This window comes from Styela clava, chromosome 11 (assembly GCF_964204865.1).
Source record: "Styela clava chromosome 11, kaStyClav1.hap1.2, whole genome shotgun sequence".
NCBI lineage: Eukaryota > Metazoa > Chordata > Ascidiacea > Stolidobranchia > Styelidae > Styela > Styela clava.
The window spans coordinates 1,461,055-1,480,929 of record NC_135260.1 but is presented as its reverse complement, the minus strand read 5'-3'; the positions used below and the strand labels follow the sequence as shown (position 1 = coordinate 1,480,929).

Below are 19,875 nucleotides of genomic sequence, written 5' to 3'. Positions count from 1 at the left end.
GCATAGCTAGGATCAAAAGCCTATAGATTTTGAATGAATTATGTTGTATAATTAGCGAGTTATTAATTAATTAGCGATCTTCGATCGATAAGTCTTCGGTCTCCGACCGATATTCTCGTTTTAAAACGTGGTGTAAATTTTCTCAACTCACATATTTGTTGGCGGGGTATTTATACAAAAGATCTTTGTTCCGTACGAGGATGACCAGTGCACTGCTCTTGGCACCAGGTGGGAGAGAATTGCACTTTGTTTGAAACTCTCAAAATTTTCTCAGGAGCTAAACTTGACAGCAAAGGGACAGCCAGCTTGTGGTTCTCCCAACAAGTCAACATTTGGCTCGTATATACCTGAGTTATAAAACCTACAGCCTGCAGTAATGGTCGTTGAAACCCCTAAAAATACAATTCTTAATCATTCTTATATCTAGAATTTATAGAAGGTGGATCAATAAGCAGTGCCGCGAAGACGGTTTAATCATATGGCGAACCACGGCCTCTCGTCCGGTTACCAGTCCAGGTCAGATCTGGGATTAGTTAGCCGATTATTTGTTTTCGGAAGCTTGAACATGGTGGTGGAGGAAGCCGTAAACGACCAGAGGTTACGTGAACCACCCTACGGCGGCCAGGAGTCCAGCAATCTTCTCGCACATAACTATCCCCACATGGGATTCGAATTTGCGAACGCACGCAGGGTAATAAGAGATGCGGTGGCGAGCGTATTCCTAACGTTTAGCACGTATGTAACATCGCCGAGCCGTTAAATTTATATTGTACTGATAACCTACAACAACAATCACTAAAATCACGAAACATGCGAATGTATTGTCTGGTGACCACTTTTTTCATTATGCCCAAGCCTGTTGGTTTATTTCACTTTATTTCCTCGTGTGGTAGGGATCTTAGATGACTAATGTTTGTCAGAATTTATATTGTTTATTAGTTTTGTTCTTAGATTTTGTTAATTTTTCTCAAAAATTAATTTCTGAATCTCAGCGTTTTCCAATGTGGTTAGTTGTAACAGCCCGGGATAGATACAATTATTACGATAATTTCTCCATACCCGCAAACTTTGCACGAACTAATCGACTGTTTTGACAATGTAGATGCAATGCAATTTTGAAAATACAATTTTTTTCATCGCATTGTCCCGAGGGCAGGTTCAATCTCTATAATTCGATATAAATTATCGTTCAAGCTTTCATAATGTCAGTGAGATGAGAGCAGCTTGGACAAAATCTGCCAAGATGGATAAATATTTCTGCATTGCAATCTTATTCTCGTTTGCTGTTGCTATCAATGCATCATTATTCAATGGATTATTGGAGGGTTCAGGTTGGTGGATATATTCACAAACTTATTCTTTAGTTAGCATTTCTATTCTATTAGTAAGTGATTCTAACAGTATTATATAGGGATTACGGTTTGTGAACAAAGTTTATGATAAAATTTTTCTGCGGGATTCCGTTGGATAGTTTTTTTTCTCAACCCAGTTCATTTCAAAAGTAGCATAGTAAACTATTGTAACCAAAGCACAGTAATAGTATAAGTTGAACTAAGAAGTTTGTATCAAAATATTGAGTGAACTATATTCAAAGCAATCTAATAGTGAGGTTTCGCGCTATCAACAAACGATTGCTAAGAGTATCCATAGGTGAACAAAAATATGTTGTTTTCTGAGCCCCAAGTAAGGCCATAATAATATCTTGAAAATCTGTAGTTAGTTCACTTTTTTGTTGCAAGAATTTTGTTCGGATTCCCGTAAAGATTAGGCCGAATTGTTCTTGATTTTATATGCCTTCTCGTAATTATAGTTTAATTTATGTTGCTTTTTTTACCAATGTAAGAATTTCGTTCCCTCTCTGGTAACATGTTGTTCATATTTTTGTTATCTATTTGAAAAAATGTTAAAATTGTTCATACTCGAAATATCTATTTGGTACAAATTGCTTGCCTATTACTAGATTATGAATCAAAAGTTGCCGTTTTAGGACATATTCCGATTTGTTAATCCGTTTGACTTCTGGCAGAGTTTTTGGCCATTTCCGTTATTTCTTGTAGAATTAATTAAATTCCCAGACTAGACATCATTTTTTTTTTTATTTATCGCGGTGTTCACTTGTTTCACGCTTATTCCCCCCTTGTATTTTGACGCCATTTTACTTCGAAAATATACGCAATGCGAGGCGAGCCAATGTGAGTCTTTGGGGCCCAAAGTTTCGACTATTGTGTATTGGGCAGTCAGATTTTGCTGATTCTCGCAGATATGACTGAATAATGTGGCCAATGTGCACAGATTTAACCTAATGTATATATATGAATTAGACGCGTACTTGAAGTAAATTGAATTTGAAACCGACTCGGATTTCTTGAGCTTCTTGACATAGCAAAACGGTGAACTCACACGTAGCGAAGCATCATTCGCGATACTATTCTTCAAGTACAACTATGGCCGGGAAGTCCAGTCATTCTCTCTCATTTAATGACACCAAGAGAAATGTTCTAACTGGCCATCCTCATACAAGACAAGTATTGTATGGCAGAATAAAACTACCGTATTTTTTTTAGGAGATACTTGCGCTGGGACCGGTGAATGCACAGAAACAAATGAAGTTTGCTTTGAAACAGATAATAACCAATGCTGGTGTCCAGCTGGATTTACAGGAGACGACTGCACAGAACGTAAATGGAAATGAATAATATAATATCAGATACTCTATCTATGCATAGACATGGGTTATATAACATAAAATACTCACTCACGGTATATTGAAATAAGGGCACTCCCGAAGTATGTAAATCAAGATGGCGGACACCGGAACGTAGTATATGTACCAGGTTTGGCCATAATTTTATATTTCAATTTTCCTAATTTCAGTTTTATTACAAGTTCGGGGACTAGCCATGACTCCGGTAGTATTTGTACCTGAAATTAGGGCCTAACCCTAACCTGGTACACCTACTACGTTCCAGTGTCCGCTATTTTGGTACCGAAATAAGTACGTTTTGATTTTTCTATTTGATGTTAAGCTCTGCATCCAATAACAAATCGATGATACAGATCACAGGGAAAATTATAATGATTATCGTTACGAAACTATCACGTCCCACCCAACACATTGTAAACAATTTTATATCAAATAAATTATGCCAGGACGTCACTTATATTAAAAAATTCAAATAGGGGATTGTATATGTTTTCCAAAACAAATATAAAGTATATTAACATAAACTTGTAGAATAATAGCTAAAGGGATTTTTTAGTAAAATTGCAGTTCTATTTTTGATAATATTACGAGCTCGAAAAAAATTCACTATTGAACAAATCTAAATTCTTATCTCATATACGACTTCCAGCGAACACTGATTTCATCGACGAAAGATGCCGGCCACCAACGCTACCAGACTATCCTTGTTCTACTAAAGGTGTGAACTACTGCTACCCTGGTTGTTCCGATGGGACTATATGCTGTTCAGTAGGATGTGTCATAGCGTGTGTAGATCTTCCCGGTAAGAATTGCTTTTGTGAATCCATTTTCGCCGCTTTTCATGAGAGCCGACCTTTCCAGCAGAGAATGCATGGGATTTATGTCGCTTTAAATATTCAATCCATGATGATACAAGCATTTAGAATGTCCGCGGTTCATCTGCGATTCATGGATAAATTTATTCATGATTATATGTTGTCTATTTTTTATTGGGTGTGTCACATACTCATACCTAAGAAAGCCTTAGATAAATGTATACTGCTAGATCAGGGGTAATTTGCCGACCCCTGTGCTAGATGATAACATTTTTTGAAAATGCTTTTTACGGTTAACTGTAATTAATCTTAAATTCGCGGATGTTTGATCTGGTGATTTAAGTATGACAGTAATTTTTTTGCTCATTCAAACTTTATTGGAACGAAGTAGATCTATAGATAGCTTTGATATTATGTTGTTGTTGTTGTTAGATTTTTTATTTCTATCCTTATGAAAGAAAGCGCTTTTCTCTTCCATTACCGGACCAATTGCTTTACAATTTTCTATGGTTAAAATTTTTTTCTTTCTGAAAGGCTATTACTTTTATTTATTTCAAAAATTTTTGTGGGCTTTATGGGATTCGCTTTTCGTGTGCGACGACGTCATCAAAGTCTTCTCGTGGTAAATCTTCTCTAAACTCAATTCGAATGTATTTCAAGTGTTATATTGAGTTAGGATAAAAACAGCATTTGAAATAAAAAATATTATATCACCACGGTTGCGAAAATCGAAAATACAGGTCAAATATCTGAAAGCCACAATTTTTCACAGCGAATTAACATTTAACTCAGTTAGGTAACAACTAACAATGTCTGAGATTTGATTTTATCGGAATCAATTTTAAACGCTCCAAGTATCACAATAAATATCCGATAACAAGCAGTACGAGATAACCTGATGAAAGAGAAAATCATTGACACGAAATTTTATAATGAATATAACTGAACACGGCCGAAGTTTTATATATTTTCTTTAAAACAACGGGCCGTGGAGAGTGTCGGGAACGTGCACAATACTTAGCGGTTCGAGTTACCACTCATTGCTCAGGAATGTCTTGTCCGGCGGTTCTAAACGGGGGGCCACGGAGCAGTCAAATAAAGGGGGGATAATGCTAGGCGAAAACCTGAATTTACTTTTCTGTTTCAAGAAAGCTCTTCGCTCCTTCCTAGTTCCATATCTTGGTAAGGTTATTCCATGCAGGTAGGGTCACTTTGTTGAGCATGAACTATATGAACATAATGGGATTCGGAAACTACCAATCAAAATACCACACTGTAAATTCCACTGGAATGATAAACAGGGGGCCATGAGTGCTAAGAGCATCCGGAAGGGGGCCAAAAGCCAAACTTGGATACCCCTGGTCTAGTCTAAACATTGTGATATTCTTATAAATATTTAAGTCAAGATGAAAATTTGATGTATGATTCGTCATTGCAAACCGATAACTTTAAATCAAAAAATCAAGACTTTAAAAATAATCGTTTTGAGAAAACATATATTTTTGTCTTTTTACCATCTAAAATTTTATTGAAATACTCTGGTGAATATGGCTTCAAATTTTGATCAAAAAATAAGCTCAAAGCAGTTCTTTCTTTGTTATTTTCATAATTAATATTTTTTTCAAAATTTTAACATTCGCCCTTATGTCTTGAAACAAGGGGCGCAGCCAAGATTTTCAAAAGGGAGCTGTAAAATCGGAATTTTCTATACAACGGCTTATGAACCAGTCGCTCCGATTGTGCTACCCGTCAAGTTTCCGCGAATATTTGATACATACTTGCATTTAAAATGTCGTGTTATGTTGTTTTAACAGCGGTAATGTACTCCGCGGTGGCGCCGACGACAAAATGAAAACACTACTGCTATAAAATACCACGGCAGTTCGTGGACATAATCACGAGCGATAAACTTCCCGTTATGGCTTTCAGAGGTATCCCAAGATCTGTGCCCAAAGAATACAATTTATCTCGGTACAATAGAAAATTTGATTGAACACACTTGATCGAACACTGATTAGCCGGGAGAAAAGTCGAGTGCGTTCCCGATAGGGAATCACGAATGGATGAAAAGGCACAAAAGAAATTCGAGTTGCAAATTCACTCATTTTATTATTGTCTGGTCACTGATGATTTTGCACTGGGCGTACAGGTTTAAAATTGCCAATTCTAATGTCAGCTTTAAAAAGTTCGATTTGGAAGTGCAGACTGTAATTTTAGCTTTTATATATATTTTCCATTAAAAATCAACCAGTATTTAAAATGAAAATATAAAGTTTTTTTAACTATTTAATGCTGGGGTAAATGCCTGTAAAAAGTTTGAAACGAATTTTTAAAATTTAAAAATGTTATTACGGGGGTTGCGTTAATTTACAATTTTAGCTTGTTACGTCACAATGGTTACAAAGCTATTTCGCGTGATTTTATCCCGGTATCGCTCGAAATTATTCGCGGATAGTTTCATGATCGCTCCGCTGCAAAAGATATGCAGCGTACTTCGGACATATGGAAGTATTATAGTTAGGCTTACCATAAATCTGAAACAAAAAACCGGGACGGTGCGATTTGGCAAACATTCGGTCGATTGCCAGTCTTGATAATATTGGAACGTCTACCATGCCATTGCGGGTATATACGACTGTAAATCTCTACTGATCATTGAATTAGAAAAAACACAAAAAATTAGTTTGTATTATTCATTTAGACCAAAAGTATTTGTCCGCAGATGGAACCTTTCTCAAAAATTCTTGTTTTGATTTTGTCATAAAACTGATAACAAGAGACATCACCATTAAATTTGCAGGTTACGGAGTGGTTTTATATTTTCTTCTGACATTCTGCACCTGCTTTCGGACCAAAATTTTTTAACAATGGAAAAAATCCTTTTAACAGATGTTACGAAAAACAAAATCAACCAATTTGCTGCAAATTCGAAATGCTAATATTTCTGTTAGAAAAAACGTTAAACATCTCTGTCTACTTAATTTCAACCGGCAAAGTAAGTCAAATTGCATTTGAACCATGCTCAGATAAATATCTCTTTATCAGTATTCGTCGAAAAGTGCATCGCTATTCAAAACCTGATCAGCTAACCAAACATATCATTTATCAATTTTGCAGACCAAACTCTTCAGTCCAGTTTATTTCACTCTTCAAATTTGTCCATATGTGTGGCCTGGCAGCATTGTAGGCTTCATCGTGCAGCTCTATATACGATAGACATTTCTTTTAAAAATCGCAAACATTATTTTTAAATACAAATTTTTTCCCTGCAAATTTAGCTTCACCTCTGACAGAATATTTGCAACATCTACGGCAGGGGTCGGCAACCTTTTGTCGCCCGAGGGCCAAAATTAAGGGTTGCGAGTCATTGGCGGGCCGCACATATTTTTAGAAAGTTGAAACTGAACGGATGGTACTTTTTATATTAAAAATCATGCAGTGATACATCTCTCGAATAGAATATAGATTTATTTCCTCATTGCATCTCAAAAAATTCCATTTGAATATTTTCAGCGCCATTGAACCCTTTGCACTCAGCTTCAACTTTTCTGCGTTTTGTTGCCATTCGAGCTTGAAGTAAATCATCATTAAATTCAGAGGAGAACAGCGGAGCAATGCACCAACTCTCATTTATTCCTGGCTAAACGTGCAAAATCAGCGAATCCGCTTATCAGACAGCGGACATGAAAAATTCTAACTGTGTATATTTACAAGTTAATGCAAATTTAGCCTCAAAAAAATTTGAAATTAATTTAGAGGTGCAGTCAAAACTTTGGTCATGAATAGCAGTGTGATAGGTAAATGTCGGCTGCCAACGACACAGAATCATCCTAATATTTGTTATCGCAAAATTGGTCAGTCGAGTCGATGCCTCAATGTTTTGTGCTTCCTGCTCTGGATATGATTGTTGACATCTGAATGTCCGCCATGACTAATAGAAAAACAAATCTGCAATGCGTACAGCGTACCTTTCCTCCTTTAGTTTGCTTCAAATAAGGAAAATCTTTCTTCAACTCATCAGAAAACTTGTACTTTCTTTTTGGCATTTCGACAACTTAACGACATTGCAGTTAACGCCAGAAAACGCATTAAAACATATACTAATTGTGACATAACAATAGAGCGATTTCTCTTTCTGAACTAGCAAAGTGTGTCGCAAAACAGTGGTAAATGGGCTGTCACCGTTAAAAAAAAATTTGTAATAATAATGAATTTGAATTTTTTACCCATGAAAACCGTGCTGACAAACCGGGACCTTTGAGTCAACCGGCCGGGACAGCATGTCAAATCCGGGACTGTCCCGGCTAAACCGGGACGTATGGTAAGCCTAATTATAGTAGAACCCGATTCCGTTATTAAATGTCATTTATGTGACAAATTTTCAGTGTTCGACGCGCAAATTCTACTTTGAGATATCATAGATAGAGAAAAACAACATCAACTGCGCACTTTGTTGAATGACATTGAATATACGCTTTTGCAATGAAATGAGTATTTTTTTATTCTCGCGTGTTATTTGCATCCCTGTATTGGAACGTATAGTAACCATATTCCCGACCTGCAGTGACAATTGGACATGCTGTCGTGTGTAGCCATATGAATAAGTCTTTTTGTGGTAAATTTCCTCGAAAGGTAATACAAATATATTTCAAGTGTTATAATGAGTTAAAATACAAACAGCATTTAGGATGAAAAAATATTTTATTATCATGGTTGCAAAAATATATGTCTACATGATAGTTACAACTCGTTTGAGGCTTTGTTCAAAGTAATTCCTTAAGTTTTTCCCCACAAATAAGCGTAACTTATAAAACTTACAGATCTCTATCGAAACGCTCTTCAAGGGCAAAAAAAGTTTTGCAAAAATCAAAAACACAGGTCAAATATCTGCAATGTCACATTTATTTTTTGCAATGGAATATTAATTGGCTCGGTTTCGTAACAACTAACGATGTCTGAAGTTTGATTTTATCGGAATCAATTTTAAACACCACAAGCTTCACAATAAACGTCTTGTACATGCGGTACTCACACAATAGTCTGATTAAAGAGGATTTATTTGACAGTTCTTTGATTTGATTAAAAAGGATTTCTGAGGATTTATTTGACAGTTCTTCGATGTGATTAAAAAAGGATTTCTTTGACCACAATCCTCTTTAATCAGATTATCGTGTGAGTACTGTTTGTACAAGACGTTTATTGCGAGGCTTGTCGTGTTTAAAATTGATTCCGATAAAATCAAATCTCAGACAACGTTAGTTGTTATGAAACCGAGCTAAATGTTAATTCGCTGTAAAAAATAATTGTGGCAATTATTAATCCATTGGCTCAGTTTCGTAACAACTAACGATGTCTGAGATTTGATTTTATCGGAATCAATTTTAAACACAAGCCTTACAATAAACGTTCTGTACAAGCAGTACTTATTGACAATAAACGTCTTGTACATGCGGTACTCACACAATAGTCTGATTAAAGAGGATTTATTTGACAGTTCTTTGATTTGATTAAAAAGGATTTCTGAGGATTTATTTGACAGTTCTTCGATGTGATTAAAAAAGGATTTCTTTGACCACAATCCTCTTTAATCAGATTATCGTGTGAGTACTGTTTGTACAAGACGTTTATTGCGAGGCTTGTCGTGTTTAAAATTGATTCCGATAAAATCAAATCTCAGACAACGTTAGTTGTTATGAAACCGAGCTAAATGTTAATTCGCTGTAAAAAATAATTGTGGCAATTATTAATCCATTGGCTCAGTTTCGTAACAACTAACGATGTCTGAGATTTGATTTTATCGGAATCAATTTTAAACACAAGCCTTACAATAAACGTTCTGTACAAGCAGTACTTACACGATAATCTGATTAAAGAGGATATCTTTGACATGAAATGTTATATTGAACATAATTAAACACGACCGAAGCTTTGCTCAATTTTCTTTAAAAACTACGGGTCGTGGAGAGTGTCGGGAACGTGCACGTTGCTGTTCAAGTTACTTATTGCTCAGAAATGTCAAGTCTAAACATTGTCTGAAAAGTCTAAAAACATATATTTTTGACTTTTCAACATCTGAAATTTCATTGAAATACTCTGGTAAATATGGCTTCAAACTTTGATCAGAAAACCAGCTCAAAGCAGTTCTTTCTTTGTAATTTTTATAAAAAAAAATTTTTTTAAATTCCAACATTCGCCCTTATGTATTGAAATCAGATGCGTAGCGAAACAGTCGATAAGATTGCGCTACTCGTCAATTTTCTGCTTCGAATAATATTTTATACATACTAGCATTCAAAATGCCGCGTTATGTTGTTTTGAAGGTGTTAATGTAACTTACGGTGGCGTCGAAGACTTAAATACAATACTACTACTACAAAACACAACGGCAGTTCGTGGACATAATCATGAGCGATAAACTATCCGTTATGGCTTTTGGAGAAATAGCAATTTCTGTGCTAAGATCCAAAATATTTTCAATTTATTTCAGTACAATAAAAATTTTGATTGAACACAGTTGGTTGAACATTGATAAGCCGGGAAAAGGTTAAGTGCATCCCCGATAGTGAGTTAAGAATGGATAACAAGGTCCATCACGAGCACAAAATAAATTTGATTTGCGAATTCACTTATTATATTATCGCCTGGTCACTGATGATCGCATGATTCCGCACCGGGCGTACAGTTTCAATTTTTTTAATTCTATATCACATTTATTAAGTTTGATTTGGTAGTGCAGACTGTAATTTTAGCTTCGATATATATTTTCCAAAATTTGAAGCGAATTTCAAAATTCAGGAATGTTCTTACGGGGTTACGCCTCGAGTGAATATGACAATTTCTTAGTGTCAAGCGATATTATGATGTAAACTGTAGAAAAATTTGAACATTTTTACATCAACTCGCGCTCGCCTTCATATTGTTTTGCGAAGGTAAAAACAAATATCTGCAAATTCACAATGATTGTTTACATAGTTAAAATTTAACGACTTGATTCATCAACGATTTTATAATGCTATATACTCTACCCCAGTATTTTTTTTTGTCATCATCCCATTTATTACTGTGTTGTTATCGGGGGTATTTGATTGTATTAATATTTAAGCTCAAGAATAGGCCACTTATTACGTCGTTTTATTGATGTTGTGACCTTTCACTTCATTTTATTGATATTCAGAGAAAACCTGCACAACAACCGCGAATTGTTCGGCAAATAATGTGTGCACTCAAGACGAGTTCGTAAATGTTTGTCGATGTCCACTTGGATATACAGGAGATGATTGTATGGAACGTGAGTATCCGATATTTTGTTTGCATTTCTCAGAATTTCGACTTCAAGTAGTCTAGTGATGTGAGAATAGGTGAAACAAAAATATATTGTTCAACAGGACAAGATGGCATCGACGACAGATGTCCCCTTCCCGATAATCTGATTGATGTTTGCGTGGCTTCCCAAGTAGACAACCAGTGTTCTGAAGATAACCCATGTCCGGATAGAGAAATATGCTGCCCAGGAGCAAATGGATGTTCAACCAACTGTCTTCCAATAGGTCAGTGCTATAGATATTAATACCTTTGTCGTTCACTACTATATCAGGAGTATTTGCTCGTGTAATGATTTTAAAACCGATAAAAAGTCATTTCATGTAGTAGGCTAAAGGTTACTTTAAACCCATATGAATAATAGATTTGGTTTCAATAGTTACTCAAATAACCGCTGCTGTAGAGGGTATATTAGTATATACGCCTATTTGATACGTTTGATTTTTAATTCACACAATTCACCAAGTTAGAATATATATTTCTCTATTTAATATCAAGTTTAAATTGAATAAATGGTTATAGTTACGACATAGAATTAAAGTCGCATCGATTATTCAAGGCTATTGCACACGTCGCAATCATGTCGCAATCTGAAACAGCTCAGAGTCATTGGTCAAATGTGATAAGAGAGTGATAAAACGATAAAAACAGCATTTAGAATGAAAATAATTTATTATCATGGCGTAGATAGTATGATCATACATGGTAGTGTTCAGGGTTTCGTTATATTCTAATGTGTTTAGTCACGAACACACCAAATATCTGCAATGCCACATTTATTTTTTCAGTGAATTAATACTTAGCTCAGTTTTGTATAAACTAACGATGTATCGGAATAAATTTTACAACTCCAAGCATTATCATAAATATCCCGCAACAAATAGTACTCGATAATCTGATGAAAGTGAAAATCATTTGACACGAAATGTTATAAAACGACTACGAATATAAATAAACAGGACCGAAGAGTTTTCCATTTTGTTTATTAGAACAGCGGGTCGTGGGTTGTGTCGGGAACGTGTACGATAAATGAATGCTCAGGAATGTCAAATCTAAACATAGTGACTTCTTCTCAATATTTAAAATAATGACAAAATGCGGTGTGAAACGTCTTAAATTCTAACTACTAATTAAACTAGCTAGATTTAATCTGACTCCATAACAGAAAGGTTAATAGGTTAGCGTGTTCTATTTGAGATGCCTGTTGATTTGATATAATTTTGTTTGTCATCATAGCATTTATTACGACTACGAATATATATATAAATAAACACGACCGAAGCTTTCCCTTTTCTTTTAAAATAGAGGGCCGTTGGCTGTGTCGGGAATGTGTACGATAAATGAATCCTCGGGAATGTCAGGTCTAAACATTGTAACATTCTTCTGAATATTTAAATCAAGAACGAAATTCTGTGTATGATTCGTCATAGCAAATCGAGAGCTTATTGCGGCGCTCCAGAAGTAAGTGCTCCGAACCGAACTTGTAATAGAACTAAAATAAGGAAAATCGGAATAAAATTATGGGCTAACTTCAACCTGGTACACATAGTACGGAATCGCGTAGTTTAATTTGGAGCGTGGTTCTAATTCTAATTTAATACAGAACTGGTAAACTTGGTGTTAGGGGTATTAATTATAAACACCTCGAGTGAATATGACGAGTTCTTAGTGCCAAGCGGTTGTATGTGTGAAAAAATGCGAACATTTTTACATCAACTCAGGCAATTGTCTCAGTGCGCGCTCGCCTTCATATTGTTTTGCAAAGATTTAAAACCAAACCAACAGTTGGAGTTACGTGAAATTAACTACCTTTTCTTGTTCTATGCCTCAACACAAGGATGCTGTAGCAAGAGTAAAAATGACTGTTCTATTTATTCAAGAGTCTTGCTGCACACTAATACATTTGAATAAAAATATATAAAAACCATTATATGCAAAATCATAATAATTGTTCACACAGTTGGGCCTGGTAAAATTTAACGGTTCGATTCATCACTGATTTTATAATGCTAAATTCCAATATTTTTATTTGTCATCATACCATTTTTTCCTGTGATGTCATTCGAGTATTTGGTTGTATTAATAATTAGGCTCAATAATAGGCCACATATTACGTCGTTTTATTGATGTTGTGACCTTTCCCTTCATTTTATTGATATTCAGAAAAAACCTGCACAACAACCGCGAATTGTTCGGCAAATAATGTGTGCTCTCAAGACGAGTCCGTAAAAGTTTGTCGATGTCCACTTGGATATACAGGAGATGATTGTATGGAACGTGAGTATTCGATGTTTTGTTTGCATTTCTCAGAATTTCGACTTTATCTAGTCTAGTGATGGAGAATAGGTGAAACGAGAATATCGTTCAGAGACCGAAGACTTATCGATCGAAAGTTAGGGGATACCCCAAAACAGCGCTTTTACTCCATAGTGACACCTTGTGTCTCATCACTAATCAATTAATAACTCGCTAATTATACGACATAATTCATCCAAAATCAATAGGCTTCTGATCCGAGATATGATGAATGCATATGCAGAATTTGGAGCGAATTCATCCTCGCTTTCTCGAGATATCGCGTGTATCTAACAGACAAACAAACAGACAAATACCTATCAACATACTTAACGATCTTAAGATCGATAAGTAACAAAAATATATTGTTCAACAGGACAAGATGGCATCGACGACAGATGTCCCCTTCCCGATAATCTGATTGATGTTTGCGTGGCTTCCCAAGTAGACAACCAGTGTTCTGAAGATAATCCATGTCCGGATGGAGAAATATGCTGCCCAGGAGCAAATGGATGTTCAACCAACTGTATTCCAATAGGTCAGTGCTATAGATATTAATACCTTTGTCGTTCACTACTATATCAGGAGTATTTGCTCGTGTAATGATTTTAAACCCGATGAAAAGTCATTTCATGTAGTAGGCTAAGGGTTACTTTAAACCAATATGAATAATGGATTTGGTTTCAATAGTTATTTAAATAGCCGCTGCTGTAGAGGGAATATTAGTATATTGCCTATTTGATTTTTAATTCGCACAATTCACCAAGTTAGAATATATATTCCTTTCATTTAATATCTCAAGTTTAAATTGAAACAATGGTTATAGTTACGACATAGAATTAAAGTCGCATTGATTATTCAATGCTATTGCACAGGCCATGAAAACATGTCGCCATCTGAAACAGCTCAGATTCATTGGTCAAATGTGATAAGAGAGTTATAAAACGATAAAAACAGCATTTAGAATGAAAATAATTTATTATCATGGTTTAGATAGTATGATCATACATGGTAGTGTTCAGGGTTTCGTTATAATCTAATGTGTTTAGTCACGAACACACCAAATATCTGCAATGCCACATTTATTTTTTCAGTGAAATAATACTTAGCTCAGTTTTGTATAAACTAACGACGTATCGGAATAAATTTTACAACTCCAAGCATTATCATAAATATCCCGCAACAAATAGTACTCGATAATCTGATGAAAGTGAAAATCATTTGACACGAAATATTATAAAACGAATATAAATAAACAGGACCGAAGAGTTTTCTATTTTGTTTATTAGAACAGCCGGTCGTGGTCGCTCGTGGGTTGTGTCGGGAACGTGTACGATAAATGAATGCTCAGGAATGTCAAATCTAAACATTGTCACATTCTTCTCAATATTTAAAATAATGACAAAATACGGTGTGAAACGTCTTAAATTCTAACTACTAATTAAACTAGCTAGATTTAATCTGACTCCATAACAGAAAGGTTAATAGGTTAGCGTGTTCCATTTGAGATGCCTGTTGATTTGATATAATTTTGTTTGTCATCATAGCAATTTATTACGACTACGAATATATATATAAATAAACACGACCGAAGCTTTCCCTTTTCTTTTAAAATAGAGGGCCGTTGGCTGTGTCGGGAATGTGACATTCTTCTAAATATTTAAAACAATACAAAATACGGTGTGAAACGTCTCAAGTTCAAACTACTAATTAAACTAGCTAGATTTAATCTGACTCCAAAACAGAAGGGTTAAAAGGTTAGCGTGTTCTATTTGAGATGTCTGTTAATTTGATATAACAGAAAAAGAACCAGAAAATGCTTCTATAAGATTTTATTTCTTTTGATAATATATTACAATAAACTTAAGTCAATTGAACCAACTCACATTTCTAAGGTATTATTATTGACAGTTGAAATTTTGGCGTAATTGAACAATTGTTCTCGAGGTCGCATTAAAAAGGGTACACACTTTTTAATATCACTCGTTCAAAATCGTCTCTTCCTTTATTATGTTAAAGATCATTCGTTTTCACGAGCAGGGTTTGCTCTTTGTCATTGCAAACCGACAGCTCTTCTTCCTATACTTTACCATCGCAAAATTCCAGATTGATACTAAAAATTTAGTGCCAAATGTGATAACATATTGTTACTATGCAGGCTGTAAAGACCCCGTTGATCATAAAACATGCACCGACCAGAACAAAATCTGCATAGATGACGATTCTACTGCCGGTTTCGATTGTAAATGTCCTTTCGGATACAGCGGGGCCATGTGTGCCACACGTGAGTTTTCATACTTTATTGAATACAAAACCATTTTTCATAATATTTTTTGGTTTTTGTCACCCTAAACTGACCACAGCTGCATAATTAATGTATCGTAATTCACAATCCAGAATTGTATATTATAAGGGAAAATAGCAGAAGGCAGAAATGCTGCTCATTGTGAACTAGGCGTCCAAATGACTAATAAGTTTTTACTACCTATCCAGGAATTGCCGGTTTTGATGAGAAATGTCCTTTTCCCGAAGTTCCTGGAGATACTTGTAATGAGATTGAAACTCCAACCTGTACGAAAGCTGACGATTGTGAAGACGATAAAGTATGCTGTTCTACAGGTTGTGGAACGGCTTGTGTGGATCTTTCAGGTAAGCAATTCAAGGCATGACCGAGTTCACGTAATTAAGCGATATTTTTACACTCGAGTTAGTTGGATGGAACATTAATGAACATCATTTTAAAAAAGAATTGAACAAGGCCCAGGAAGTTCTAGGCAATGTTGTTTTCTGTTTTCGGTGCGTTGGCGCAATGTGATTACATGTAGAGTAGGCAAACTGAGAAATTGAGAATTTGAGTAGGTTATGAGGAACTGAGCTATCTATGTTCAAAAGGCTGTTGGTGCTTGGCTTGACTTTTTGAAAAAATAAAAAATAAACTTGTTTTTGTTTCAGATCCAAAACCGAAAGGAAAGAAACCAAAATTACCAGTGGCACCAGTTGGTTGCCCACCAAAGCGATGTGTTTGTTCAAAGAACCTCGGTGCAATTTGTAAACCAAATAAAAGGGGTTGCGGCGCCAATATTCGTGATCAACACACTGGAAAACGCATCACACAATATTGTAAGTATACTCGATTCTAGGAATGTACTGCTGGTAGGAAATTTACGATCTTAATCGGCGATTGGTCATTGTAAAATGTTAATAAAAACGGGTAGGCCATCACACCTGAAACCTCTATAGTGATAATTGTTTTATTTTGGTTAACATAACCCCGCGTAAAATATCCCCGATGAATTTCACTACAACTATCCAGTTTTAATATATTTTATCTCAGCTCCACGTGTGATTAGGACATTTTCATGCATTGGTTGTTTAGTATGTAAATTGGTCATTTTTCACTATTTATTTATTGTATTGTACTGCGATCGAAAGTTGGTGGCTGTTAAATTAAAGTGTCTGACAAAGACGTGGGGAATTGGGCAGTCGAGGCGCTGCTGTTGATACTCGTCGTTTACCGACAGACGATAAGCTGTCGTCTACAAGCCAATACACTTTTTAAAACCCTAAACATATGTCTTTCCTGGAACGAAAAATTTAATAAGACAATAGTTCCTGCCGCATCAGTTCCCATTTTTTCCACTGCGTAGCCTGAGACCCCAAAAATTGAGTCTCAAATAGCAGATGAGGCAACATTTTAAATACAGAATCCAACGTGTAAACAAGCCGAGACAATCATGGTCTTATCACTCTTTTTGTGTTACAGGCAAATGCGATCCATGGTATCAGATATACAGCCCTTGCTCCAAGAACAAATGTTTCGACGTGAATGGAAATGCATTAGTGTGCCCAGGTCATCCGAACGCTAGATGTCGCGTGACTCAGTGTGGAAGATGCCAGGCATATTGGATCGATATTCATACAGGAAAACAGGTCAAGTGCAAGAGAGGACAACCAGGTACTAAAAACGAAACAAGATTTTACAAGTAAATAGAAAACCATAAGCTGAACACTATCTCATTAAACTGAAAATCATAAACGATTGGCTTTGACTCTAACCCTTGGCTTCGGGAAACTAACTTTTAACAGTAAAAATATTAATAAAAATAATTAGTTTCGGTTGTAATCGATTTGAAGAGTGGAATTACGACTACGCACGCGCTGGTCAATGGCATTGCGAGTGTTATGCATTTTTTCGTGGAAAATCAATTTACAAAATGATGAAAATAAAGAACTTTAGAATATTAAAACATGAGGTTAGCCGCGCAGAAGCAGCTCAACCTAATTTCTGAACTCTGAAGTTGATCAATTAAAAAGTAGAATTGGAAATGCTTGTTAATATTTGTTATTCCATAATCTATAGCAGGGGTGTGCAAAGTGCGGCCCGCGGGCCAAATGCGGCCCGCAAGGGAAAATTGTGCGGCCCGCGGAGGCAACTGGAGAGCAATTTAAAAAAAATAATATTAAAAGATAGAAAAGTTATCTGAGTTTTGGTTACAGCCTATCGGTTGATTTTGTCTAAATTCAACCTAGAATAAGATTTGACAGCAAATTATTTGAAATGAATCTTGGCGTATTTTACAGAAAACATCTCAACCAAAATAACTTTCCACATTTGAAAAAAACCATGGCTTCAAATATATCACTTTTCAGTAACATATTTTTTTTCTAAAATGGGCGTCCTTTAGAATTGCTAGCACTTCCATTTAAGCAAATTTGGATAAAAGTAGTCGGGAAAAGAATCCAGCAGCAAATTTCTCACTGAATTCGTTTAAATTGGGTGTGACAGTATATTTGAATTACAGTTTTAAGGAGTTTATGCATTTCAACTCATCATTTCTGCAAGGACCCCCAATGATGACATGAGATCAATAACAAAAAGACATTATTTTGTGCCTGCAACTAATAGAAAGCCTGTGTAGGTGCGGCCGGCGGTTTCACCCGGTTATTGATAATTGGCCCGAGTGCGAAAAAGGTTGCACACCCCTGATCTATAGTATATTATTGCGCTCCATTGAATCCTATTGTGGGAGTTCTGAGTGGTAGTCAATTAGGCCAAACGTTTATGTATATGATAAGATTATTTATTAGGACTTGTGAAGCTGTGCTGATAGTTGCTTTTAAATTGTATGGTATTTCCAATTTAGCATTTAATATATTTCAGGTGCAGCATGTGGACCCGGAGAGATTCCGGTTCTAGGATGTCCAGATGTATGTCAACATATTAAGTGCTCGAATTATCCGTATGCAACTTGTAGAGTTCGAGCTTGTAATGGGTGCACGGCAAAGTACACCTACCTGGGAAGAGATGTCACGTCAGATTGTCATCAAGTCGTGGGATAAGAATGACTGTTAACACTCACACTGGACTGGAAAACACTTTGAAACAAAAAAAACTATTTTGAGCTAATAACTCTGATTTATTCAAAAACACAACAAACTTTACTGGGAAATTCAGTTTAAATTTATAAAATAAAAATTAGAATATTAAACCAGGGGGGTTGCCCCCATCCCCTTAAAATGTAAATAAACCTATTTTGGTACTCCTGAAATATGTGAATCAACGAAGTATGTGTACTGGGTTGGAGTTGGACCATAATTTTATTCCCATTTCATTATTTCAGTTCCATACCGCGTTCAGGGACTAGCCAAATGACTCCCATATCATTTGTACCTGAAATTACGGCCTGAATCTGGTACCCATACTATGTTCCGGTGTCCATCGTCTTGGTTCACATATTCCGGGAGTACCCCCATTTTTCTGTTTCATACACAGAAATCTTTTGCAGATTGAAACGGTTTTTGACCCTCAAGAGTCCATTAAAATCCCACGAGTCAAAAATCTTGAAACACACCCGAACCTGCTTGCTTTTACGGTCAAACTTGGTCATTAGGAATTTCAGAACACCAATTTGAAAATTACTGGCCACGCCCCTGTAATCAGCTCCGGGCAAAATTGGGTCAAATCGCCCAGACGACTGCACAATAAACCTGAAAATACCCCTTTTCTTGCCGTTTTCTTAAATCCATTCATGCAAGGCATGGTTCATTCACACACAAAAAATTTTTTACCCATGATGTCCTAAAACTTTTTTAGAATTTCTCTATTCATCGAGATGGAGCTAAAGGGTAAATCGAGATCAATAAATTACGTGTGCGATCTGATGCCAAAATCTTTACAAATTTCATGTGATATGAATGTGTTTAAAGTAAATAGTTTGCATCGTAATGTATATTGATAAAAAATGTAGTATTCATATACCTTATGTATATGCTTTGTTACTTATTTGCCTTCCAGAAGAGTTGCATTTTCGTTGTTTTTATGAACTTCAACTATTCATGAATAATCATCGTATTCTCATTTACCGGTCTTTCATCGCAGGCAGAATATTTTAATAAATACATTGTTTGGTGAAGTATTGCTAATAGCCGTTGTGGTCTGGTTTCAACATTTAGGCAGCGATCTGCACCTACCGTCTGTTCCTGTTTGTCTATGGTATGATCTGAGCAAAAATTTAAATGTCTCACGTCGAATTGTGGTACTAAAAGATTTGTACATGAAAGAATTAAGTCTTCATAAGTGTGGTACTATACTCCAACCATTGCTATACTCTAATTAATAAAGGTATCTCGCTACTCCCGAAGTACGTGAACCAAGATGGCGGACACCGAAACGTAATATGTGTACCAGGTTAGGGTTAGACCATAATTTTATTCCAATCCTCCCTAGTGTCCCCATCATGG

The 19,875-nt window shown here is 35.8% G+C and overlaps 1 protein-coding gene across 2 annotated transcripts in view; it reads left to right on the top strand.

The window, feature by feature from the left end:
• Window positions 1-1,139: 1,139 nt before the first annotated feature.
• The window catches only part of LOC120348112 (uncharacterized), a 121,945-nt gene continuing 103,209 nt past the window's right edge, over window positions 1,140-19,875 (top strand). Inside the window, exons 1-12 of one of the 2 annotated variants that reach the window (XM_039418232.2) lie at window positions 1,142-1,331; window positions 2,565-2,678; window positions 3,354-3,506; window positions 10,694-10,807; window positions 10,905-11,066; window positions 13,003-13,116; window positions 13,511-13,672; window positions 15,293-15,418; window positions 15,628-15,783; window positions 16,087-16,254; window positions 16,898-17,089; window positions 18,296-19,497. In XM_039418232.2, coding sequence (XP_039274166.2) covers window positions 1,214-1,331; window positions 2,565-2,678; window positions 3,354-3,506; window positions 10,694-10,807; window positions 10,905-11,066; window positions 13,003-13,116; window positions 13,511-13,672; window positions 15,293-15,418; window positions 15,628-15,783; window positions 16,087-16,254; window positions 16,898-17,089; window positions 18,296-18,474 — 1,758 coding nt within the window. In that variant the 5' untranslated portion in view covers window positions 1,142-1,213 and the 3' untranslated portion in view covers window positions 18,475-19,497. Of the gene's footprint in view, window positions 1,332-2,564; window positions 2,679-3,353; window positions 3,507-10,693; window positions 10,808-10,904; window positions 11,067-13,002; window positions 13,117-13,510; window positions 13,673-15,292; window positions 15,419-15,627; window positions 15,784-16,086; window positions 16,255-16,897; window positions 17,090-18,295; window positions 19,498-19,875 lie in introns of those variants that run through there. The other variant, XM_078117650.1, reaches the window with a different exon arrangement.